The sequence below is a fragment of the Myiozetetes cayanensis genome, unplaced genomic scaffold, assembly GCF_022539395.1.
Source record: "Myiozetetes cayanensis isolate MyiCay16 unplaced genomic scaffold, myiCay2020 scf9, whole genome shotgun sequence".
Classification (NCBI taxonomy): domain Eukaryota; kingdom Metazoa; phylum Chordata; class Aves; order Passeriformes; family Tyrannidae; genus Myiozetetes; species Myiozetetes cayanensis.
In genome coordinates this window covers 19910887-19937688 of record NW_026088185.1, presented here as the reverse complement: position 1 = coordinate 19937688, position 26802 = coordinate 19910887, and the positions used below count along the sequence as shown (strand labels likewise).

General features: G+C 36.9%; 1 protein-coding gene across 5 annotated transcripts in view; it reads left to right on the top strand.

The window, feature by feature from the left end:
- Positions 1-22999, top strand: part of CSRNP3 (cysteine and serine rich nuclear protein 3) — a 110654-nt gene extending 87655 nt beyond the window's left edge. For 3 of the 5 annotated variants that reach the window (XM_050339752.1, XM_050339751.1, XM_050339754.1), the window contains 4 exons: positions 2659-2688; positions 4391-4650; positions 11920-12216; positions 13718-22999. In XM_050339752.1, coding sequence (XP_050195709.1) covers positions 2659-2688; positions 4391-4650; positions 11920-12216; positions 13718-14761 — 1631 coding nt within the window. In that variant the 3' untranslated portion in view covers positions 14762-22999. The remainder of the gene's footprint in view (positions 1-2658; positions 2689-4390; positions 4651-11919; positions 12217-13717) is intronic. The other 2 variants (XM_050339755.1, XM_050339753.1) reach the window with 1 other exon arrangement.
- Positions 23000-26802: the final 3803 nt, after the last annotated feature.

The window sequence follows — 26802 nt, the reverse complement described above, 5'->3', positions numbered from 1 at the left end:
GATCCATTGGACAGTTTTAGGTGGTGATGAATATTTTTATTCCCTCTGGCATCCTCACCCACCAAAGTGGTGGCATTCATTTTCAAAAACCATTTTCTAGTTGGTGTTGACAGTGTGTGTCCAAGAGATGCTGAAAATCTGCTTCTCCACCTAACAGCCTCTGCCTGGAGTCACTATCATCCTTGTACAGAACAGATGATAGTGGCATCCACTGATTCCACTTGTTACACAGGCAGATGGCGTGGAAATGCTTTTTTGAGACTGGCCAAGCAAGCAAACCATTACTGGATCTCTTCTGGGAAACTGTAGTGTTTAGACTCTCACTGGATAAATTTATAGGTTACAAGCTTTGGCTTACCTGCAAAACCTTTGAAACTGACTCCAGAGAGGCCTGCAAGCCTTGCACAGTCCGTGTCCTTCATTCTGAGTGGAGCTTACTAAGTGATTAATGCCAGTAAATTTTGTTTTCTAATATAATAATAGTAAATTCCTGCTTTCTAATAACAGAACGTATGTATTTTGTATGTTCTTCTGCTCTGTCTTGAGTTAAGCAGTGTCCTTAGCAGTAATTACAGCTGACTTGAACACACTATTTAAGGTACAATGCATGCAAAATAACATATGCCCCTGACTCTTGATAAGATGCTCTGAGAATCTGAGTTCTAGTTGGCTTGAAGGAAATGTACTGAGTGAGTTGTGGAGCACTTTGTCCCTGATGTTGGAAAATGTCCAACATTTCTGTTCAATATCTAATATTACTTTTGAGCTCACATTAAGGCAGCCCCTCTGCTCAGAGATTTTAGTAAGTATAATAGAGCAAGAGCACAGTGCCTTTGCGGTGCTGACTGTGCTTCCTTTCGTGTCCTTGGTTACCGAGGTGGTTGCAGTTCTCTCGTCTCCTCGCTGACATCTCTAATCTATGCTTTTGGGTAATCAAATAAAATCCACTAATCTTTTGCAGTTCCTGCTAGATCTGTTCTTCTTATAAATACAAATATATTCTGACTCCTTCCTAGCAGTAGCATACAAGAGATGACCATGGGGTTCTTCACAGAGCCTTAGCTCTGCCCTTTAATGAGCTCCTGGGTGAGACAGAAGCAAACTCAAAATATGGGATGTGTTTCAGAAAAAATAATCCCATGTGTTCTGAGGGCTATGAATTTTTACTTTCATGTTTAACTTTAGAGATTATCATAGAATTTGTCTGACTCAGAACTATAATATTAATAAATAAAATCATGAACTTTAATGGCATTTAGAACAAATGCATGTCAGTTCTGTCTTCAATACTGGATTTATAGTGGTGCTGATGGTGCAATTACAGTATGCCAACATTTTCTTGAACTTCAGTTCAATCGTACTTTAATACAGTTTTTCTCAGTGATATATTAAAAAACAAAACAAACAAACAAAAACAAAAAACCCAAAAACCAACAACCAAGCAAACAACTTCGATGGTATGGCACTGATAATTCAATTATTAAAAGTGATAAGAACTATAAATGCATTAGTGGGTTCCTCAAAGACAGCTCATGAGCAACTACAGTCTTACTGAGAAACTGCTGACAAATTTTAGGCATAAACATATGACAATATATGAAATTCATGTTCTGCATTTTCATAGCACGCAGGTGGGCAAAAACTGACATAGTGGAAAGCTAGTAATGTAGTTTTAATCATAGATAACTTTTTTTTTTCAGCTGGTAGTAATTAGATTGCAGGCTCTTCTGCTTAGCTTCATTTATTTAATATTAGTGTGTAGTTTCTGAATAAAACTGAAGGTTCATTTCTTCATGTATAGCAATTAGTATGAAAGTAGCATCTCTGCCATAAAGAGATTGACAGACTCTAAAAAACAGGAGTACTTTTACTGCAGCATTTGGTATTCGCGCTAGTAAGCAGCCCTGTCAGGAGCTCCGTAGCTAAGGTATAAACCAAATTACTGTAAACACAGACTTTATATCATAGATACTGAGGTTTACAGAGGAAGATTCAAGGATATACACTGGCTTGTATAATTTACAGAATTACTTTCTATATCTTCATGAGACATATATATGACATATATATGTGACATATTGAGACATATATATTGAGACATATATATGACATATATATGTCTCAATAGCTGCCAGTATTTCTTCCAAAATAGAGGCATCATCCAGGTGAGATCCAAATAACATTGATACTGTTACATCAGAAATTGAATGCACCCCAGAATGGTTTAGGTACCTCCTTCAACAGAAAAAGGACTTTTTAATATGCACTCCCCTATGTACAGAGCATATAGCAGTGAGGGTTCTGATTTAGAGTACTGGCTTTTATGCTACATTGAAAGAATGTCACAGTATCAAAATTACCCCATCTTCCAAATGCTATAAAATTCGTTTTATTAAAGGTACTTTTGTTTTGAAACTGTGGTATATATGAAAAAGAACAGCACATTAAAACAATATTTAATATAATGCAAAATTGACACACCCCTATCAGCTAGTCTCTGCTAACGAAATAATCCTCTTCCCCACTAAAAGCTTCCTATAAATGTTTTTGACAGGCTCTGTTGATATGACATTTGCTTAGTCGTGGAGTTTACATGTAAGTTAAACATGCCTAATGTAAAAGAATTTGTCTTTTGATTCCACTATTTGCATCCTACAGCTTTTGGGAACACCCTTCACTGGAAAACATGTAAGTGAATATAGGACCTGATCTTTTTTATGTTTTATATTTATAATCTAACATACCTGCATGCATGTTATTTATATGATAAACTATACTTTTAGCCACTTATTAGTATTTAGGAGAAGTAATACTATTTCAGTGTTTCACTGAGCCTCAAAGAGTTCTGTGGTTATGTCTGTAGAACACACTGTCTGTAATTTGGATACAGGGCTGTATTTTCTAAAATACTTGATTTTCCTACAGTCAGGTAGATTATGCTGGGTTTTTTGGACAGCATTACTTTGTGTAGAAGTTTGGGGATTTACATGCGTGGTGATTAACATTTCACTACATAATAATATTAGAGACTGAACCGTGTTTTAATTGTGACAATAAACCAGACCTGTTATGAAAACAAGGCTGAAGGCCAAGTGCTTCCCATCTCTAGAGACAGTGCAATTTTAGATTAGCAGTGCACATCATGTTGCTCTTATTGCTTTTATAGAACAGTTCCAAGCCATTCAAGAGTGTTCTGGCACCCTTTAAATGATTTTACTGCCTGAATCCTGGCAGTGAGGTCTCTCTTTCACACCTGCACACACCTGCAGTTCTTGCCTGTAAACTGCAAAGCAATGACTTATTATCTGCATTCTCAACAACCTGTTGCCATTTTGCAATAAATCAAATAAATTGGACTGCTCATCTTAAAAATCAAGTGATGTCTTATCTTTCTCAAACATTTGTGTGTTTTTTTTCTGTGCAGGCTCACCATTGTTACCAGTGAGAAACAGTAGATTAGTATTGTAGGAAGGAGTTACTAAGTGTCTGTAGAACAAAAAGAAGAATATTTACAGTTAAAATTTGTCATTTGGTTTTAAACAAATTTGTTTCATATGATACTGCATATGTGTATAAGAAAAACTGAGCATGAGTGTGAGTGGAATCAGAAAATAATTAGAAAATACTAGATACCATTTTTGTCAACATCCTACACATTAGAATATACACACACATACATACTTGTATTCAGTAGATGGCAGCAGAAAGAAAGATGAAGGTAAAGAAAAATGAAGTGGGTCTGACTGCTAAACAACATTATTCCTATATCATTCAGTGGTGACGATGACAACAGTATGAATTTCTGAGACAGTATGAAACACTAAACATAGTGCTGTAGTTTTTATAACACTAATTTATCACAGTTTGGATTATAAGAGATAGGAATCTTTTCTGTCAGTGTGACCCAGTGCTTCAGAGATGCAGTTGCAGATCCATGTTGCCTTGCTGGCAGGATGGCAGCAGTGTACATAGACCTGTGAGGGGTGGGACCCGCAGTTCTCACTGCTGGCTGGTGCAGCATTGTTTTGTTCACGGGGTTGGAAGAGGTGCAAGCCTAGGTCACTGTGGTGACACTATGAAAGAAGTTCCTTTGGCTGGGATTTAGTTGCCTCTGTGGTAAAATGATAAAATATGACGTGATGGGAAGCAACTGCCCTGGCCAAGAGTTTCGCTTCCAAAGTAGACAACGGTGTTTGCAATTGCAGAAGTTTGTAATGGCTTCTGGGTTTGCATAGATGGTAAATATTTCTAAAGTTATCTCCTCATTTGGACTGCACACCTTGGAATATAGTGTCTGTGCATGTGTAGGCAGTCAGGTGCTGTCACTTTACCTCAACGCCTCTGCCGTGCGACTGCGAGTTATTCATGCTATGATCTCCTCCTGTTCCAGCGTCTTCAATCCTGAAGAGAGAGAAGCGGAAGAGAACAAAAAATGTCCATTTTAACTGTGTTACTGTGTATTACTTCACGAGAAGGCAAGGCTTCACCAGTGTTCCCAGCCAAGGGGGAAGCACACTGGGAATGTCCACTCGCCACAACAGTGTGCGCCAATACACTCTGGGAGAGTTTGCGATGGAACAGGAGAGGCTTCACCGGGAGATGTTGAGAGAGCACCTGAGGGAGGAAAAACTCAATTCTCTAAAATTAAAGGTAAAAATTGTTTAAGACTTTGATCCCTGCCTTATTTATTTAAATGAGTGGTGTCAGAGCCATACGGGCCCAGTGTGTGTGTTAAGCATTTTCAATTGAAACAGTAATATTTCTGTTTATGTTCTTTATTTAATTTTACTGAAGATGTATTTTTGTTCGACAATACCAAGTGCTCTTGTAGCTGTCATTGCTGTGTACCTCCAAGTGCTTTACAGGGAGGTTTTTGTTTATTCCCAGTTTTCTATAGAGAGGAAAGTAAAAGCAGAGAGTGGTGGAAGTTAGCCTTGAACTTCCATGTTCAAGAGAAGTCTGGGAGTACCAGGAAGAGAATGAGTCTTCTGACCTGTGCACAGACCCTATTAGACAAGGGAATGGTGACACCCTAAGTATAGAAAGTGAAAGGGCTTGTTTTCTTGGCCAACTTTAGAGAATTTGGCAAAAAGTAAGAAACAGTAATACCAAAATGTTTTCTTTTTTAATGTACCAATTTATATGGTTGTGTGTCTTTAATATTTCACCAAAGAATGTCTGTGTCAAAAAAGAAATGTGTCAGACAAATTACCCAGTGTATCAGTTCAGCTAGTATGAACAAATCTTGGCTATGGTTTTCACAGAATCATTAAGGTTGGAAGAGACCTTTGGAGATCATCTGCTCCAACCACCCCCAGCAAGGCAGGGTCACCTAGGGCAGGTGACACAGGTACACGTCCGGGAGGGTTTGGAATGTCTCTAAAGAGAGAGATTCCACAACGTCCCTGGGCAGCCTGTTCCAGTGCTCTGCCACCCTCAATGTAAAGAAGTTCTTCCTCATGTTGAGATGAAACTTCTCATGTTTTAGTTTATGGCCATTGCTCCTCGTCCTGTCACTGGGCACCACTGAAATAAGTCTGGCACCATCCTCTTGGCACCCACCTTTGAGATATTTATTTGCATTAATGAGATCCCCTCTTAGTCTTCTCTTCTCTAGACTAAACAGGCCCAGCTCCTGCAGTCTCTCCTCATAAGAGAGATACTCCACACCCCTGATCATCTTTGTGGTCTCCTCTGGGCCTTCTCCAGTAGCTCCTTGTCTTTCTTGAACTGTGGAGACCAGAACTGAACACAATGCTCCAGGTGTGGCCTCACTAGGGCTGAGTAGAAAGGAAAGGATCACCTCCCTTTACCTGCTGGCCACACTCCTCCAATGTACCCCAAGATACCATTGTCTGTCCTGGGTCCAGCTTCCCCATGAAAATGTCCTTTTAAGTACAGCATAGCAGAGGAAAGAAACTGTGTATTTGAGAAGAGGAGAACACAGAAGGGGATTATGTTCTTGGAAGTGTCCCTTCTGTCACTTTAAACTGGTGGCAGAACATTTTATGTTTTTGTGGTGGATGGAACACTTCCTGTATGGCCTTTATTACATGTATTTTGGGCTCTTTTTCAGATGAATCCTGTAATTAAAAGCGAACAATATTTAGAACTGTAATGGCATTTCTGTGTTGCATATCCCCTTTTTTATGACAGTACATCTCTGTCCATGCTGTTGTTCAGAGCAAAGTGGCACCCTCCAAGTTTAAGAAATGCCTTTCAGCATTTTTCCATAGAATGAACCATGTTTTATGCATGAACATTTGAGGAAGTGTGCATGACCTTTACATTTGTATTTACTTTTTTCAGTCTCCTAATTGTTTTTTTTTAAACAGATAAATAGATTCTAAATAGCTAAATGGATTCTGAAATAAATTAATAAGTTCATAAAATATGATCTGTCATAAAACAAACATAAAACCAGTCAGAACAAAGGCCAGTTGAAGACAGATATTGGACAGGTTAGAGTGTTAGTGACTTATCACTAGATAGAGGTTATACCTCTAAACATTTCACATCACAGGATCTTGAGAGCATCAAGTGTGAATTGTGTCTGAGTTTAACTGATGACTGTCAGTAGGACCCTTGGCCGACTTCCAGGAATCAGCTCAAAGAGAGGAGCCTCCAGTGGAGTGAGTAAAGAATAGCCAAGCATGTAAATATTTCACTTTTCCTTTTGTTTTCTTAGCTAAAAAGTAAATCAAGAAAAAGCACAGTTCCTATTTACCTTGAAAGATTTGATGAGGCCTTTTAGCCTTCATCTATATGGAGCAGAGCTGGGCTCTTTGTCCTTTCATGTCATACCTCTTGACTGGGATGGATTTCTTTTCTTCATTCACTTGCTTCACTTCAGCCTAGTCTTTTGTGGGACATAGACCCTACTTTCTGCTTGTCTTCCAAATACAAGATGTTTTTCGATCTTCCCAGTCACTTGTTTAAGTAGATGATAATCTTTATCGAGACAAAGTTCCTGCAAAATCTCTTCCTAAGTATTCAGTGAATAAGGAAAGCCTTATTTGCATCTTAGTAGTGCTAATTTTTTCGTTTTTTACTAGTATAAAATATTTCTCTTCACCCTGGAGTGTGTATAAAAACATAGGCAGCAAAAAACTTCCTTTTTGAACTAGTCCATTAATCTCAGTTTACTTGCATCCCTGATTATGCACTTGGGATGAAAAAAAGAAATTCAAGCATAAGAGCAAATGCAGGACTCACTGAATTAGTGAAGAGTCACTGTAAAGTACTGAGCATGTTTTTTTGCTTAAGACAACAAAGCCTTACTGATTTTCTATTATAGAGATGGAAGAGCTGCTTGGTCATTCACATAGTTTCTAAAAGAACAGAGAAAGGAAATGGCATTCCAAGGTAGTCTTTAATTCCAGTTATGGTCTTTAATGAAAATATGCTAATCAGGATTTGCATCAAAATTTCTGTACATCACAGAAAAATGAAGGAAATAAGAAAATGAAATAGTGCAAAGTTTTCTCAGAGGTTTTTCAGTTTGAAAACCATTATGCAAACAGTAACATTTTCGTTGTGGTTTTTAATCTCAGTTTCCCTGGGATTTTTCTTATATTTTGCATTGCATTAAAATATACAAGTTAGTGGGTAGAAAGTGCTCTCTCTGGTAGAATTTGTTTAAAAAAGATAGAACTACAGCAATATATTGAAATTGAGTTTCCATAATAGGTACTGTTTATTATTTTGCTTGCCAAAAGTGAAGGGCCAAGTAAGAAACATGTCTAATTAAAAGCAGATAAAGACTCTGAAATCGTCTTCAAGTCATTTTGACCATTTAGCACCAGCACTCTGGTGTAAACAAACACTGCTGACAGTGGCATAAACACTTGTTAGCAGCAGAGTGTGAAAATTCTAATGGCAATCTGGACAGAAAAGACATGTTGTCAAATGAAAGGTACAAGGTAGTCATTTGAGAAAACATGAGTAAGCACAATAAATTAGCTGGAATAGTCCTTATTGCTTACTCATAATGTGTCCTCAGATTAAAATTTATTAAAATGATTAGCATGAGACTAGTGATGTTAAGGCTCACAGGTCTATGGGCACAGTTGGTTTCCTTTGTGGGAAATTGTAAGGAATAATTCCATCCTAAATTTTACTGAGTTAGAGTGAGTTTCACCCAAAGGCTTCACATATTCATCGGCCCTTGCCTTGTTCTGTGGTTATGACATTAACCTTTAGCTTTATGAGAGAAATTTACCCATCTACATGTCAGATTTAATTCAGATGAGCAATATTATGACAATCAAGAGAACTTAATGCTTCCCTGAAGTTCCATGTTGAAAAATGTATTTGATGGTTCATGATAATCTTCCTCTCTCTGTAGTTACCCAGTTACTTGTTTGAAAAATGTTAGAACCTTTCATTTCATTAATTCATTTGTTCTTTGTGTGGCAAAATTGAGGAAAAAAAAAATCAGAGGAGACAAAGGAAATCATCCAGCAGAGGAATTGGGAGCTAAGGTGCTTTGAAATGGCAAACTGCTGCCTAATCCCACTTGATGCCCAGGCATTTGACGTTCCAGCCTGCTGGAGGCATGTAGTGTTCAGCATGTGACTGGAGTCCATTCCCTAATGCTCTACTGCTGTGTAACAAAGCAGTTAAGATTTGCAGAGAAGGAGGAGAAACAAAGGACAGGACTGGTGTGTATCTGTAGTGCCTTTGTGAGCTGAACAGTTACAACATTCACCTCATGGGTAAGAGCCCTAAAAGTTAATTTTTATTAAGGAGTAATTGAATAAAATGCTAAAATAATTACAGAAGTGGGGATTAGAATTCTTCCCCTTCCCCAGTTTCAAACTTAAATTAAATTAAGGAGTGGTTTAAGCCTTTCGTATATAAAAGTAGAGAAATCAGATTTCTTAGATAGGTCATTTCCCTATTATATATGAAACCAAAAAAAGGGCAAGAGATGAAGCATAAATACACTGTACTTAGTTCTACCTTGCTAATATAAAATGAAAAATGTAAAAAACCCTGAAGTGTGCCATTTTGGATTGGAATATTCAGGCTGAGTTTTGTGTACGCTGGAGTATTTCCTCTCCCTCGCTTCAGGCAGCTAATTCAAGATGCATTTAATCACTGTGTGGATTTACCTGCCTCTCACTGCAGAACGTACAGACAAACGGATGACTTCTAATGTTGCCTTTCCTACCTTACTGAACTAATATGTTGAAATACCTGGTGTAAATAATCTCTCTGTTGTGCCAGGGCCAGGCAGAACTGCCTACTCTTTTCCCAGCCACTGTAACATGAAATGCATAAGAGAGAATGGAGTAAGAAAACAATCAGAAGGAAGTTTGAGGGGACATTTTGAAAATGCCTGTATTTAAGATGAAGAAAGAGCTAGAAGGGATTTGCATGTTACAGGGATAACAGACGTGATACACTGAAACATTGCATAAAACAAAGGCACTAAACTCTGAAGCCTTCAGTCAGGGAGAAAGTTTGAGAATACATTGAAAAGAGAAAGAAACAATAATGCTTAAAAAGTGGGTTGTGGAAGTGGCAGAACACCTCTGCATGAACTAAATACGGTGCTGAATTGCTAAAATGGGATGATTGCTGATCTCAAGAGAAGTTTTCTTTGTGCAGTGTAATGTGTACACAAAAGCTGTAGTTAAGGACTGCCACTCATGACACTGAAACTCCTCCTTTAAAGGGAGCAGTATGGCTTTTAACCTGCCTTTACAAGTCAGGAGTAACTAGGTTGTTGGGGTTTTTTCCTGTGATTGTCTTACACCAGTTGTTATAAGCACAAAACTGCAATTGCCAAAATGAGTAAGCAGTCAGTAGGAAGTCACTGTCAAGTAATTCAATAATGCCATAAATGACAGTTACAATCCAAAAGACTGTGGAGAGGATGAACTGTTAATATAAATGGGAAAATTAAGCAATTGGCAATATAAGAAAAGCAGAAATAGTGGAATGGGTAAAATTCAGGACTGCTTTCTCACACATCAGAAACGCAGCTAGATGGAGATGACACAAATTAGCAGAAAAATGGGGAGTTACTTTTACAGCGATAAATCTTAAACATCTACACACTGAAATGCAAAAGAAACAGGTTATGGTATTTATGACTTCAGCATTTTATCTGTATTTAAAACTGGTGCCTAAAAATTTATTTGGGATAACACACCAGGTGAAATTTTCTGCAAGTAAATAAGGCAAAACCAAGAAAGAGTTTCAATGGCTATTTTTCTAAAGGTAAGAAACATTCAAATGATGTTCACTGAGGGCCATTTTCCTGAAATCATGGTAATGCCCAGGATGAAACTGTTAGTGCAAATGGCACTTGACACGTCACCAGTTTATGAACATTGTTGCACCATGTTTTCTTCTCAAAAGTATGAGACCAGGTGCTCGACAAGTGCAATTCAGCAGCTTCATCAGCTGAGAACATTACATAGAGCAGGGTGAACATTGTGAAATTTTTTGTTTGTTTTCTCATTTAAAGCAAAATTAGAACAATAATAAAAGAGTTATTATATGACAGAATAAATCATATAACTTAAGTTGCTTCACATTTGCAATGATACTCAATCTGAGTAAATTGAGATTGAGGAAATAAATTTTTTGTAGTGAATGTCATTGTCTCTCTGAATTTTGTTTTAAGGCTTGGTATTCTTTCAACTCTCAAGCAATTTTCTCTGTGGAAGAACTTTTATGAACCCTGTGGTTGTGTTATGTGGCAGATATAACCAGTGAGCTCTACATTCCTTCAGAGCAGTAATTTTTTTTCCTTTTCCTCCTTAACCATATTCACCCCTTACTATATGAGTTATAGTAGTGTGGTACAGAAGTGTGCTATGTTATGAATATGGCATTGGATGTTTGTACCTAATGCCCATGGCCATTTAATTTTGAAACAGCTTTTGAAAGGTTTGAGAGCTAGACTGTACAAAGGTAATAATATAGTGCCAGGATACTTGTTTCTATAGAGGCTCAAAAATTCATATTCCTAGGAAAAGAAGTCTTAAAACTTTTCTCAAGATCCTTTGCAAGACGTTTACAATATGCTTCCTTTTTTTCTAAATGTATGCATTTGTTAGCTACCTAACAATAATCTGAACTGATGACTGAAGTACTAAAATCTATGACAACACAAAGCTAAATGGGTTCTTTTCAGGACCAAAGAGAACCAGAAGGAACATCAGAAGAGCTGTATGCATCAGCGCTGTGAAACACAGTGCTAATAAACCTGCAGTCACAGAATCATTTAGGTTCGAATGGAGTAATGTAGGTAGAAAGGAGCAAAACTAAGTGGCTTTCAGGCTTAAAACTGCCAACTCAAGAAGCAAACATAGCCATCTGCCCAACTGATTAAGTAGAAATACTGCTCTGTGTTCTCATCTATACAGACATCAAACAACTTGTCAGGCTAAAGAAGAATAGGATAATAAATAGTACATAAAATACACCATTTACAAACCTGTGATGCATCATCATCTAAACCTGTGTCAGTAGTATAATTACTATCTCAAAAGGGATATTTAAGAATTTCAAAGAGCTCAGAGACAGGAATCAATTAAGGTGTCAAAAGTTATCTTGTGAAACAATACAGAAAAGACTAGAGTTTCAGAAAGGCATGAGATCTGGCAGTCAATGACAAGTGGTAAGCACAGGTAAATAAAGAACAGGTAAGTAACTAGAAACTTAGGAGAAAAAATATCTTCATTACAAACATGGTACTAAAAATGTACATTACTTCATAAGCTAAATGTGAAAGAAATGCCTGATCACCCTACATGTGATCATATTCTGGAACTTACTGGCAGTCATGCAGCATTTTTACACACAGCTTTCCACACTCACAATGCATTAGACAAAGTTACATCTGTGCCATACATATGTGTGAGTGCAGTTCTGGACTTTGTTGGTTGTTCTGTGCAACAGATGACAAAGAATGGGACAGTGGAGTCCGAAGAAGCCAATACGCTGACGCTGGATGACATTTCTGATGATGACATTGATCTGGACAACACTGAGGTAGATGAGTACTTCTTTCTCCAGCCCCTGCCGACAAAGAAGCGCAGGGCGTTGCTGCGAGCGTCTGGGGTGAAGAAGATTGACGTGGAAGAGAAGCACGAGCTGCGAGCCATCCGCCTGTCCAGAGAGGATTGTGGCTGTGACTGCCGTGTCTTCTGTGACCCAGAAACCTGCACTTGCAGTCTGGCAGGCATAAAATGTCAGGTAAATGTCTACATTATTACCAGTTTAATTATCTGGGGGAGGGGGATGTGTCCATGCACACTCGTGTACCTTTAGTTGTTGAAGTTATAACCATTGGAAATCAAGTATTAGTAATACCTGTGGATCTCAAACCAGTTTTTTAAGGCCCTGATTTAAGAGTATATAGTGGGCAATCAATATAAACAATCTCTTAAAATATATTTATTTATTTTATGATTGATTCAGGCACATACATGGTCTAGGGTGGCTTTTTGTTCCTATACAAATATTCTGCTCCGCGTGCTCTTCTTTGGCCTTTATCTAAATAGGCTGATGCAGACAACAGAAGAACTAGTAGCCTGCAGATTTCAGAAGGGATATTATCTTTTATTTTAGAGACAATTACCATACACTCCAAATGTGAATTATAGTCCAAACTCAATGAGAAACAATAAGTGACACTCTGTGGTACTGTCCTTTTTATAACATGCATGATACTTGAAATCTATGCATGATAAATTTGCATGTAGGCAATAAAAATATGTATCAGCTAATATAGAAGGTTTTCCTCTGCAGACTGAAGAGGTATTTCATATTGTACATTTACATAGTGTCAGCTGTACATGTCTCAAAATATTCCCTAAAAGAGGTTTCTACTAGTTTCTGCTGAGTTGCTGTTGTGCAGCTGAGTTTTCTTCCTTTATGCATTTTTCATCATCTCGTAAATCCAAGCTAAACTTTCTCTGCTATTTTAAATAATATATTCTCCTTGCTGTTCCTGTTTTCATCTCCACATGTGAGGAACATGTACTAGATTATGTTACAGCGTACTTCTCTGCATGGTATCTGATGTTTAGGTATTACAGTGTAGGTGAAAGTCATAGACCTTCAGCTGTCTGGTGGAACTGGCTGACGTGGATTCAACCACATTTAAAAAACTTAATATTAGTATTTTTAGATGTAGAAGTTCTGTGCACAGTCTGTTGAGCTTACAATATTGCCCCTATAATAGAGGGGGATACCTTTTAAAATGCACTTGAGGTTTTATTCCTATTTTCCATGGTCAGGTGTCCTTGTTGGCAACTTTATAAAGGTTTCTATATATAAATCATTTTGTTTCAATAGGTGTCTAGTTTCCATGACTTTTACCAATTTTTACCAAATTTTAAGATGCTTTTTGGTAATGATTTTGCCTGGATTTGAGCACAAAATGAAGTAAAGCTGTAGCAGATCCATAAATATAAAAACTACCTATTTTTTGTTCCACTGTTTAGTACTTTCACCTATGGAACAGAAATGTATTTTTCCTACTGTGCAGCACTGATGCATGTATTTAGTGTTCCTCTCAGTACTGCTCAATTCCAGGGCTGACTCCCTGAATTATTGTTGGCTTGGACTAGTCTTACAGGTATTTCTCAAGGTGAATGCCACCTCACCACTGTATTTCTCTAGGCTGTGTAGGTTCTGTCATATCTCCAGGCTTATGCTACGTGTTGTTAATCTGTATTCTTTTCTTTAAAAGGTGGATCGTATGTCTTTTCCATGCGGTTGCACTAAGGAAGGGTGTAGCAATACTGCAGGTAGAATCGAATTTAACCCTATCCGTGTACGGACTCACTTTTTGCACACAATAATGAAACTTGAATTGGAGAAAAATAGAGAGCAGCAAGTTCCAGCACTTAATGGCTGCCACACTGAGATAAGTGCACACACTAGTTCTATGAGTCCAGGAGCCCACCCGGTTGAATATTCAATTGCAGAAAATTTTGAGATTGAAACGGAACCTCCGGCTGCGGTTATGCATTCCCAGTCAGCCGAGGACTTGGACTGCCCAGGGGAAGAGGAGGAAGAGGAAGATGGGAGTAGCTTTTGTAGTGGAGTTACAGATTCTAGCACACAGAGTTTAGCCCCTAGTGAATCAGATGATGATGAAGAGGAAGAGGAAGATGAGGAGGAAGATGAGGAGGAAGAAAAAGCAGATGATTTTGTAGAAAGCATGGGCTCCCACGCTGATATGGTGCCTCTTCCTTCTGTCCTTTGCTACTCTGATGGAACTGCTGTGCATGAAAACCACTCTAAAAATGCCTCATACTATACTAACTCTTCAACTCTGTATTACCAAATAGAGAACCACGTTGCTGGCACTGCTAACCAGATCGGTGAGACTTACTCAGAAAGGGATGCTGTCAAGAACGGTAGCCTTTCTCTGGTGCCTTACAACATGACTTCTGAACAGTTCGTTGACTACACACGGCAATCAGAGGAAACTTTTAGCAGCCCTCATTACCCTTCTGCAAACCCCTCAGTGATTGTTTGCTGCTCATCTTCTGAAGGGGATGGCAGTGCTCCATGTAACAGTTTATACACTGAGCATAGGCCGAGTCACCCACAAGTGGAATTTCACTCCTACTTGAAAGGTCCCTCTCCAGATGGCTTTGTGTCAGCTTTGAACGGCGACAGCCGCGTGCAAGAGCACCCTGCCGAGAATTCACTAAACCTCCCAGAAAAGAGCAGACTGCACGAGGAGTGCATCAAATCTCCAGTGGTAGAAACGGTACCTGTTTAATATTAAAATTATTCTAGGACTGACTTCCTGTATTAAAATTCACTCCCATCGGATTTTCCTAGAATCTTACTTTTTTAAGAGGTAGACAACACTTGGACTTACGATCAATGTTCCAGACACATTGTGTTTTCTCAAGCTACACTGGCAGTGGTATTGCACAAAAACAGTTCACGTAAAGATTTAAATAATCAAACCTTTTTTTTGATAAAAATAAAACACGTAAGTAAAGAAACACAGCCAACCTATTTCAGAGTAGCCTACCTATGGACGTGTGTGAAATCTGCCAAGCTATCTGAATCAAAGCTTTGTGTTTTTGACTGTCGGGCCTGTGCAAAAATGTTAAAAATGATACTTTGAAATAATCATGTTTAGAGTCCTAATTTTCAACATATCTGAAAAGATGGTAAGTTTAATGTAAAAGTAACTACTGTACAAAAAAAGTTTTAATTGTTCTGTACTGTATGTATTTTATTTATGGTAGTTTAAGATTCTTGTTTTGATAGAAATGGACAGCATGTTCATTTGAGCAGAAGATCCATATCTAGTTACAAAGAGCATATCCACTTTTCATCTGGAGTACCTTGTATTCTTCTTTCCTTTTTTTTTTTAATACCATGTCTGGTAAATTGTCTTGAAACACATTTTTAGAGTGTGCTGTTTTCTCTTTTACTGTTCTTGACAAACAGAAGAATCAGAAAGGGGGCATTTACATCTTCTAGAAAGGTAGACAATCCTCCATTAAAACTAAAATCAGAGGCATTCCAGAACTAGCACCCTCACCCCAAAGAAAAAGGATCTTGTATATAATGGCAAAGCAGTAGCTTAAGCTTGCACAGCACCTTTTAGCCCAGCAACCATTCAGATACTTTGCACTTTAGTGCTGTTTTGCAGGACTTTATTAACTGTGGAAACTGTGAACCACTCTGGAGAAATGCCATAGCTCCACTCTCTGAGGCATTTGTAAGATCTTAACATTTATTGTAACAAAACCTGGACGTTTTTCCCAAGGCAGTTTATGAATGTCAGTATGCGATTTATAAAAGCAGAGCCTTACTGATCAAAGCTAAAATAAAGCATGGGAAATAATGTGGAACTCTCTAGATTGCCTAAACATTTAACAGTTTTTTATGAAATATGAGACTGGCTTTTGTGGACTTCTTGTCATACCTCAAATGTAGCATCATTTGGTACAAATAGGAAACAGCAGATTCAGTGAGGAAAAAAGCTTCAGGAATTCTGTATCTGCAAAAGTCTGCAAGCAAAATAGCATGGGCATCAAATGGATATCCATTTTCTTGTGATCCATTTGTTTTTAAATGAAATGGGAAATAAAAGTACCTGCTGTATATCAACCTTTAATTTATTAACCAACCTTGCTCTTGTCTAGAAAAGGAGGCATAGGAACCAGGTTTTTGCTGCACTGGAAATTCTGCACTGCCTTATTTTGGTTTCAAAATCTATGTTAGCATTTTTGGTCTTCTGATATTGAAATTTTATTTATTCTACATCAAGTGAGTTGAAATGTAGACCTGTCTTGTTTGTCAAAATAAGGATCAGCATCTTAGTTTTATCTGTGTCAAATCTAGATGGTTAACAGTGTGCATGTAAACACTGTAAATTTTAGCTCTGTAACAATGACTCTTCTGGTTAGAAACTCTTTAAAACATCATGTACAGTACTCCAGTAGAAAAACTGCCAGATGTAAAATATGCTTTTCATTTAAAAAAAAAAAAGATAACTTAGTTGTTTTTATATGAAATCTGGGCAAAGTGATTTCTCATATTTATGCTAAATTAGCAAAATATTTTTACTCCATGTAGTAGCTGGAAAGGTTTTTTATTTACTTGTTTCCACAAGAAGTCCTACACGTTTTATATGAACTGCATTGACAAGTCTAGTTCTCTAGGGACTGGATTCCAAACTTGAAACATATTCCACCTCCTGAGAAAGCGCATTCATGCTGGTTATCGGGCTTAGCAGTTCAGTAGCCTCGTTCCTCCTGTAGTCACAGAACACTCTAGGCTCTTTTTCTAAGACTGAGTAAGCAGGTAAACATCTGTATTCTCCAATGCAAATACCCTTGATTTTTAAAGAGAAATGTGCTAGTTCTTAAAGTTCTGCATCTGAGAATATTATTCTGTTCAGGATCTTCTAAGGGCAAATGTAACAAGTCTCTCTGTCTACAGGTATCTTGCATCAACACTGAGTTGGATTTGGCGCTCTCACTCAACACCAGCACAAAAAGCACAAATCTCTTCTGCTTGAGCTGGGACAGTAGATGAGGATCAGGAGCAGCTCTTTACCCTCAGAGTGTGTTGGAAAACCACACACACTTTACTGGGGTATTTATCTCAGGGGACAGTTAAATGAAATATTTTATTATTCACCCCCTTACTGAGCAATAAGAAATTATTTTCCTGGCCCCTGTGCTTTCACCTGAAAAATATCTTTAATTGTATCAGCAAGCACAGTAAGTGATTAACTTCATAAAAATACATCTCAGCCAGTTTTAAAATACTGAGGTGGTAGTTATTTACTATTTCCATTCGCACAGGCTTCAGATCCCAGTCCTGCTTAATATCAGCACCTGTATAAACTTCTGAGTACTTAGATATGTGTGTTATTCCATGCCATTGGGGCATCAGGGGTGAATGCAGCCAAATTCTCTCAAGCCTGCAGCACAGAATAACAAGCAGTTACATCTTGGAAGAGAGAGGGTAGAGAGAGCAGTGACTATATAAATTATTTGTGATACACTGTTTTGCCATGTTTTAAGTAGCTAATTCCTGAGAAGAAGTAAAATGTGCAGAATAATGATTTAAATTGAAAGAATACTCCTAATTAACTAGCTGGTGATAATGTATATAGTAATACCTTTCTTTTAATCTGATCTGATGTTTTGCAATCAAGATTTCATCTCAGGTTGCAAAGTAAACACTAGAGTGACAAAAAAAAAAATAGTTGCAGCCCTGACCAAACAGGAAAGTTAATTTAACTGACAAGTAGGCTACTTTACCTGAAATGTAGAGTAGGATGTAGAAATCAGGTGAGTCTGGTTTCTCACCACTTGATTAGACTTCGATGTTTTGTTTATAGCAAAAAATATACTTTTCATTTAAAAACAAACATTTACAAACTTAAATTAATCATAGTATGGAAAATATTTTAATGTTATTTTCTGGGCTAGTATATAATGCTGTGTCCCATTTCTCAGCTGGCTAATAGTCATTTTGATAACCAGTCCTTTCATTTTGGGTAGGCTGTTTCTGTGTGATTGATAAAAGTATTATACTACTAAATGATAACCAGCAGTATTGCTTCTGTGTCAACACAGTGTATCATTTGAGGAAATGTTTACTTTACTGATAGTTATATCAGCTTTATTTCCTGAGATATCTGGCTACTGATAAACACTCCTAGGGAGCTAGGTAATAATTTATGATTATATTGCATAGTTCAGAAAAATGAGTCATAACAAAAGCATTTCCTTCTGTTAAAATAAACCAGAATTTTCACACAGAAGATCACTGGAACAGCACCTAAAACCAGATCCCATTTTGCCTATAAGGTGAACTTTTTGCCTCTCTTGGAAAAAAGCTTTAACTGACGTTAGACATGAAATCAGAACTTTTCTGCACAATTAATTACAGCAATTGCAATTGCTCTAAGAGCTATAACTCATGTCCACTGGAACATCCTTAGAAAATTAAAAGCTGGCCAGTAGAACTTTATACTATTCTTTGTTGAGTTGTCTGCCATTTAGATCAGAAAGTTCTAGATTTGTAAAGTTTTACTATTTTTCATTTACACAAACTCCTGCTAGTGAATCATAGTTGGAGTTGACATTAATTTACTTTAAGGCCATTGTACATGCCCATAGATACAGTTCAGCCTGATCAGTGCTCTGGTAACAGAGCAATCCTGTCCTTTGTGGAAGTGCTGCAGAAATCCCATATAGTGTTGGTGGTGCTGTTACTTTTGCTTTCCCTGCCTCACAGGGAATATCTTCACAAACATAGCTAGTTTTTAAAGATTGTATGCATATATTTGTATGCAAAACAGAATATATGTTTTGTTTTTTAATATTTCAGGTGTTCCTGACTCTCTGATAGAAATGTGATATACTGGATAGAGAGTACTGGGCTCAGAGAGAGGACACCTGGGTTCTGTTGGCTTTGCCTTTGTCCTGTTGTGTCAGTTGCATCTTCTGTGCTCTGATTTGTAATGTACTTGGAGATACTGTGATTGATAAAACATAATTCTATAAAACAGGCAAAATACTATTTTATTTCCCCCTTTTTGTGCTATCATAACTAAATTTCTGTACTGCAGACTATGCCACTTTCCAAATAAAGCCCAGTCCAGAAGTGAATAGAAATTTTTCATTAATGTGAAGCACAGCTAAAGCAAGCTCTCCTTTCCTTAGACTGCATTAATGAGCAGAAGTTTAACAGTAAATTGCACAGTGAAAAGTTAGAATAAAAGCTGTGTTGCGTATACAACATTTACCTGTCAAGTGCTTAACATTTGAGCAGCAGGACTGTAGTTTGTCTGCAACACCGTACTCGACAGCAGCAGGCAGTCTTACTCCCATGCACAGTGTCTTCTTTTGCTGGCTGAATTCTCTCAGTTGGAACTCCTTGCCTGGACTGCTCCTGTAGCAAAGCAGCTGCTCTTACTCACTCAAAGGTAAAGCAAGAGACCCATGATATCCTTTTAAAAAGCATTTGCTAAATAAGGATCTCCCTTGTTACAGCTCATGAGTTGTATGAACTTGTTTTCATTATGCCAATTGTTTTATTTCCTGAAAGAGTCAGGAACAGGGACAGAAGAGGATGATACGGAAAATCCTCAAGCATTCCTGCTGAGGCTGAAGAGCAATTCTGTTATCTACTTTATTATGGTTGCAGAACGTTTGATGTAAAATACTTTGAAAAACTAGAAGTAACTCAGAGAATATATTCTATAGAATTTATTTCTAAAATATTAAATCTGATTACTATTTTTTTAAAATGGTAGAAAACTGTTATTTTCAAAACGGACTTAAATGTTCCTTGGTATGAGAAATCTCAGCATTTGCCTTTTCAGTGTTTCCAGGTTTTTCTAATATTCTTAATTTTGCTGTTCTCTGTAATCATTGTCCACGTGCAAATTATTAATTGTCCATTTTCTCCAAGAAGTGTCAAATCCAAAGCTCAAACATTGTGATGAACAAGTGCAATTTAGTTTTAAAGATGTCTGAGTGAATAGACTTGGGTTCTTCAGAAGTTCTTCCTATTCACTGTCTCTTCCCACTCCTAAAGCCAAGGCAGCTTTTAATTTTGTTGCTAATAAATGTGCCAGAGTATTGTTTCCACTTAAGGAGGAAAGTTGTAATATCCTTGAGGACTTTCTGCTACCCTAATGGCTGATACCAAGAATTTAACTTTTTAATTGGAACATCCAATTCATGGAACATCTGTTGTGCAGCCTTAGTGTTCTTTTTTAATGCCTTCCTTCCTGTCAGTGTTTGGGAGGTCTGTTGTACAGTAAGACTTTTCATTACAGTCGAGCACAAGGGCAACTCCCACATCCTCTGTGCTGTGAATTAAATCTTGAAAAGCCAGGTTGGATGGGGCTTTGAACAACTGGATCTAGGGGGTGGCCTCTGCCCATGGCATGGAGGTTGACAGTAGAAGATCTTTAAAGTCCATTCCAGACGGGGTTGTTCTGTGATTCTGTGAGGTAAAATGTGTGTTGCTCTGGTGCTGTGCAGTCTTTGTGGCTGGAGGACATCCAGAACTCAGGAGGTCCCACGGCCTGGAGAACCATGTTCCTGATGCTCTGTACTGCAGCTTCTCAGCTGAGAGGATGATAGTCTTCATCCAAGGCTGGGGGTGGGACAAAAAAAGTCAAAGGTCAAACTTTGTCCTTTATTTACTCAGTTATCTTAATTTGGATCTTAGCAATGACACTTCTGCGTCATGAATGAATGTCCAGTAGAACCAAGTTGAAGTTTGCCTGTCATGTGCATTCTTCTCTAACTGTTCACTTTTCCAATAAACCATGAAGATGAGATTAGCTTTTCATGATGGATAGGAAAATGGAGGAAGATACAAATGCACATCATTGTTCTAACACAAGAATCAATATAGTCCTAGGTCTTGAAGCACTAGAGTGAGGGGAGGATAGAAAGGACAGTTTAGAGGAAAAGAAGATGAAGGCATGAGGCAGATTGATCTTTCTTCTAAAGGAGAAACCAAAACATTACATATTAAAAAAGGAAGGAAAATGGGAAAAAAAGAGCTCTCCAGAACAAGGATGGAAAAGTACATGGATGTTCACTACAAGCTTGCCCATGTTAGATGATAATATTGATTCTGTTACTTAATATACTTTAAACCAACCATGAACTCAGTGCAAACAGGAAATGCCATTTTTCCAGACCAGTTACATACAGGTGGCCATTAAATAAAAGACTTATCCAAATGCATGGGGTAAAAAATGCAAAGCAAAGCCACACCTAGAAGCACTGCTACCATGTCCTTTCTTTGCCTATGGCAATTACAAAGATATTTTCAGTATCAGTTAAACTCTGCTCCCAAGCACATATTCTCATATAACCAGTTTCTCAGATATCAAGGGATATTAAAAGCAAAGACAAAGTAGGTGTCCTTTTTATTAGCATTTTAGTTTGGGATTTTCAAATAAGACTTACTTATTAGACATTATGGCAGGTAATTATTTTAGGTTTCTCCATCTGGAACTTTTAAAGTATGTTCTTAAGAATGAAGCTTTGGGTTTTGCTGGGGTACCGGGGGAGTGTTGTAAAGACACATTTGTGAGTCTCAGATCGGATTCAGCACCACTTTTCAGTTCTTGAAAAGATCATCCTGTGCACTGGCAGCTGGTTCTCTTAAAACAAAACCCAAAGCAAACATGCTGTTTTTTTCCCAACCATTTGACACAAGTAGCACCAACTACTCATATAAAAAGTGCTTAACAACTGGGCCCTTCTTTTAATTGACTGATTGTAGGCGCTTCTATGGAAATACGTCTGAAGTGTAGTTTGTGAAACGTTAAAAAAGTGTTTGATGTAAAATAAGCGCTAGACATTTAACAGTGCACAAATAGTCAAAATCTGTAGATTACAAATCCATTCCTAAGAGCCTCAGCCTGTAATATTGTCTTAGTAAACTTGATCTTTTAAGTTAAATTACATTCTGGTGTAATAATCTTTCACAAATAAAATTATTAATACAAATGTACTGTTAATTACCTGTTAACATAAAACATGGCTAATTGGTTATTTTGATTTGTTTCCATCTATAGCTAATAGATAGAAAATTTGTAAAAAAAACCAACCAAACAAAAACCAACACTTATTACCTTTTATATGTTTAAAGTATTTTAACTGTTTTAACAAATACAGACTATGTAACATTTACACTGTCTAGTCCAACCCTGTCTTTCAGGAGGTTCATCTCTCTCTGTATATATATATATATTTCCCCATAAGAATATAAAATTGCTTTTGAAATTTTTGTTGTCAAGTGGTAAATAATACACCGCAGCATAGATTCAAAAGCACTTAAGCTGACGGTCTTTCAGACAGGTAATCCATTCAAATGGGACTAGGAAAACTGTGGTGTAATTGCAGCCATTTGTTTAAAATTTGTACATTGCTTCTAACTTTACTAATTTCTGAGAAAAATAATTATGTTAAGTACTTAACATTTTCCATTACAGATTATCTTGCATACTAAAATAATGGAGAGCTCAACAGTAAAGCAAGATATTTAATAGGACTGCTGCTTTTAAACTGTTTGAAGAAGTGAAGGGAAAGAAAGTTCATCTTAAAATCTGTACATGGAAATAATTTTAAGCTTCATGAACTACACATTTCCTTAATTTCCTTTTTTTAAACAAGTTGTAACATCAAAGATGCCAAAGGGTAATATAAGCTACAATAATATTCAACAGAACTTAACCTAGACCTTACATTGTAATAATTTATTCAAATTAACTGTATTCTTCTGTATTTATATTTTCGGTATTTATTATGAATGATATGGAATTTGATGTATTTATTGTGGCTTATTACTGCAGTGTATATATTACAAAAATGAGCATTTTTAAGTCTTAACATTAGGTTTTTTTGTTAATTAGTGGCACTTGTATCAGCTGTATTTTTATTATATATTGTACAATATATATTGTCCATTTGTTTGCAATGAAGTAAAACAGGTTTCTACGTTACATCATGGCTGCCAGTGAATGTGCGTCTTATTTCTGCTGTGCACTCACAAGAGATTCCTCTCTCAGCTAAGCAAACCAGAATTAGTCCTGCAGCTCCTCCCCAAGACCTGTAGAGCCTCTAAAGACACTCTGAAATTTCAGGCATTTCTCCCGTTCCTCATAGCCTGACAGTGTAAACAGTTTGTGTGGAGGGGTTTTTTTTTGTGCCTGTTTTTATTTTCAAATATTTGTATGCCAATTAAAGAAATAAACAGAAATGCCTTGTTAGGTATATCCATCTGCTTTTTCATGATACTACTGCCTACACTTTTCTCTGGCCAGTGAAAGAAAGTACCTGATTTACCTGTGCCTATCACAGTGAATTTAATATTTTTTATTTTAAGGTAATGAAGCAATTGTTTTCAGCAGCTGTTGGAATAAAATTTTGCACCAGCTCTCCCTGGTGGACAATTTGCAGTAATGTTACACAGTAAATCATTTCTATGGCTATAAATCAAACTTTTACATCTCAGGACAACTGCTTATTTTGAAAACTGCCGATCATTAAGAAAATAATTAACAATCACAGGTCTCTGCCATATTTTCATTCTGATATTTATTAAAATTGAGCTCTACTTTGATAAAAGTTGTCCCTAAGTGTGCTTTAATGATAAATTACATATAGCTAAATTATTTGAATTAAAAAAAAAAAAAAGGATAAAGATCAGATTTTCTCAAGATTATAAAAAAAGTTCTCACAGGATTTAGGGTATCATTTGGGTTTAGTTTGTTAGGAGTTACACAGAATGAAACAGATTAACATCTGCTTCACACTGCTTTTGGCATTACCTTGAACTATGGTTAACAGGGCTGCTCCAGGGTTTGCTAAGCCATACTGATATAAAAAATGTTGTAAAACAACTTTCAACACTGGTGTTCTGATGCCAATTCAGAAGTAAGAAGATTTAACACTAAGATTCACTGGTAAGTTATCTGTTAATAGTACTCACATTATTCTATACTCACCCTAGAGAAAACCAGCAATTACTGCCAAGGGTGATAAAACAAAATCCTCGGATGTGGTGAATTCACACTGCAGTGAACGGTGTTGTAACCAGGCAGAGCCACAAGCAAGTGCAGACCTCTTGTTTGCTGCCCAGAGCCACAAGCCCTGAAGTCCCAAAATGTTTAGGACCCGTTTTGTCCTGCTGGGAGTGGGGCTGAGCTGTCCTTGCCTGAATTCAAGCCTTCTTCAGCATTTGTGATTACTTCCCTGGACGTGTAAAAGAGCGTGGTGAGATGCAGGTTAACACTGAACTGATGCCTGCTGTTGTAGCAACCTTCAGTAGTTTGTACAGCCATTTCAGAACCAGAGAACCTCCCTGCAACAAACCGGTTTTCAAAATGCCACTTTCAGGAGAACATTAACAACATCCAGAAGATGATGCTGGTTTTTTATTAAATTACAAAAAAACAACCAGAATCCGACTTTTTAAATTTCCTGTTGTATTTACAGATTTCTTATTGTTCTTCTAGTATAATGTCTCTCTCTCTCTATATATATATGTATGTACACACACATATGTATGAATATTTGGAAATGCAATATTCAGTGTAGACACAGAAGTTAATTTCAGATCTTCAAACAGAAGAGAACAAAAAACTCATTTAAAGTTTTCCTCTGTTTTAGATCTGCTTCCCTCTTTTCTGGAAGATAGTAGGGAATCCAAGTATGACAGAATTGCTGCTGTACTAAGTACTGAAAAATTACAGACTAAAATGTCATTCATAGTTTAAAGGATAGTAAACATACTTTAAGAAATTAGAGTATAATAGGAATTTTGTGTAACTGACCCATGTTAAACCAGAAATCTCAAAAAATAAAAGGAAAATCTTAAAAGACAATTTTTAAATCACAGAATTAATTTTCCTCTTCCACGCCTAGAACTAAAGACAGAATATAATAACTAAGTGAACTGCTATACCTAATCTTTGCAGAAAACAGAGCAACAACTGCATATATTGCTCTATGTGCTATGATATGATCTTAGATTAGTTAGAAAAACAAAAAATACAAAGTGGAGCTTCTCTAGCATTGCTCATGAAGAGGTTCCTCACTCTGAGTGCAAGAGAACACTTGTCTCCTTAAAATTCCAATTCTACCCTCGTTTGGAACGTTGCCTCTAAAAAAAACCCCACAAAACCCCAACTGGTAATGAGTAGATAAATGATATTAACATATGCATATTCCAGTCTGACAAGATTGTAAGAGATACAGATTGCATGAAGAAATTATCCTTGGGTGATATTAAAAATAATATAATGCATTTTTTTGTTTAACATGAGAACTAAGAACTAAAAGAACAAGTCCTTTTAAACCACTGTGCTAAATACCTTGTCTTCTAGAACATGTTCCTTGAACACTGAGTTCCCATTTCATACCTGGTGTTCAACACAGCACAGCTGCTCTCTGTGTAATCTCCCATCCTCTATTTATACTGTTCAAAAGTTTTCTCATTGACCTGCATTCTGTTTTTCCTCAACTCCTCCGATTTGTCAAGAGCATTTGTTGCCCTTCCAATATTGGTTTGATCTGCAAAAGTTGGTATTCCATTACCAAATTAAAACATTTATCAGAGGACACAGGCAGTGCCGTTCTATACAACCTTCCAGTTTCACAGTGGTATTAATAACCCTTCCCAGTACAGGCTTTTTATCAATTTCTTTCCAGAGTTTCTCAAGTTATTTTAAGTTGTACAGTTTTAACTTCATAAGACGTTCTCACAGGTGTCACCTGTGACAGATGCCAAGACACAACATAAAGGTATTATCAAGCCAGAAAAATAAATTGGTTTAAGGTAATGCTTCCAACAAATTATCATTGGTTCTTGCTTATTCACTTTTTTGTCCTTTTAGATGACTTAGAACAACTGAAAGGATTTCTTCTTGCTTTTATTCAGAAACTGAACTCATTAGGTAGATATCATTAAATTATCCAGACAGACTCCCTCCCCCCATTAGAAGTAAAAAACCCCACACATTATCAGTCATCCACCCACCAGACCCTATACCTAAATTAGCATTTATCTGTAATGATATTATTTAGGAAAAAGGAACAAATTTATTATTAGTGTATTTTGTTCTATTCAGTCTTTAATACTCACCCCTTTAGATTTATTGTCAGCTTTCTATTTGATCATGCAGCTAAATATTTTTGTCTTCACTTTAAATTTTTTTAAAAATAGATTATATATTCAATTATGCTATATTATTTTCTATAGTTAGCAGAATAGTTAGGAAGGCCAAGGTCTCACTTGCACTGATAGAACTGAGGTCACTCATTTGTAAAAGGGGAAACAGAAATAAGAAAAAAACCCATGCAGGTGTTCAACAAGAGATCCTGTACAGATCACATCAGAAACCTGTGAGGTAAACATGGCATAAATCACTAAAAGGTAGGAGAAAAAAAGCGACTTTGGTAGATAACAAATAATTTAAAAGTAATGATGAGAAAAAAGGTTGAAAAAATGTGTAAATGTTAAGCAGTTGTGAATCTATTACAATATAACTGTCATAAATTTTATAGTCCATGAAATATGAAAAACCCTTATAGAAGAAGTTTTGGCAAAACAAAAGATTAGTATCAGGATAAGCAGATTTTCCATTAGAATAATCATAAATACATATTTCAGTGAGAATTACTTTTTTCTTCTGCAAAAGGACTGACTTGCTAGAAGTTGAGCACAGTGTGGTAGCCTATTTGGCTCTTACTTGACAGTCAAATATTTAATTTTTCAAATGAAGAAACTTAGAAAAATATTAAG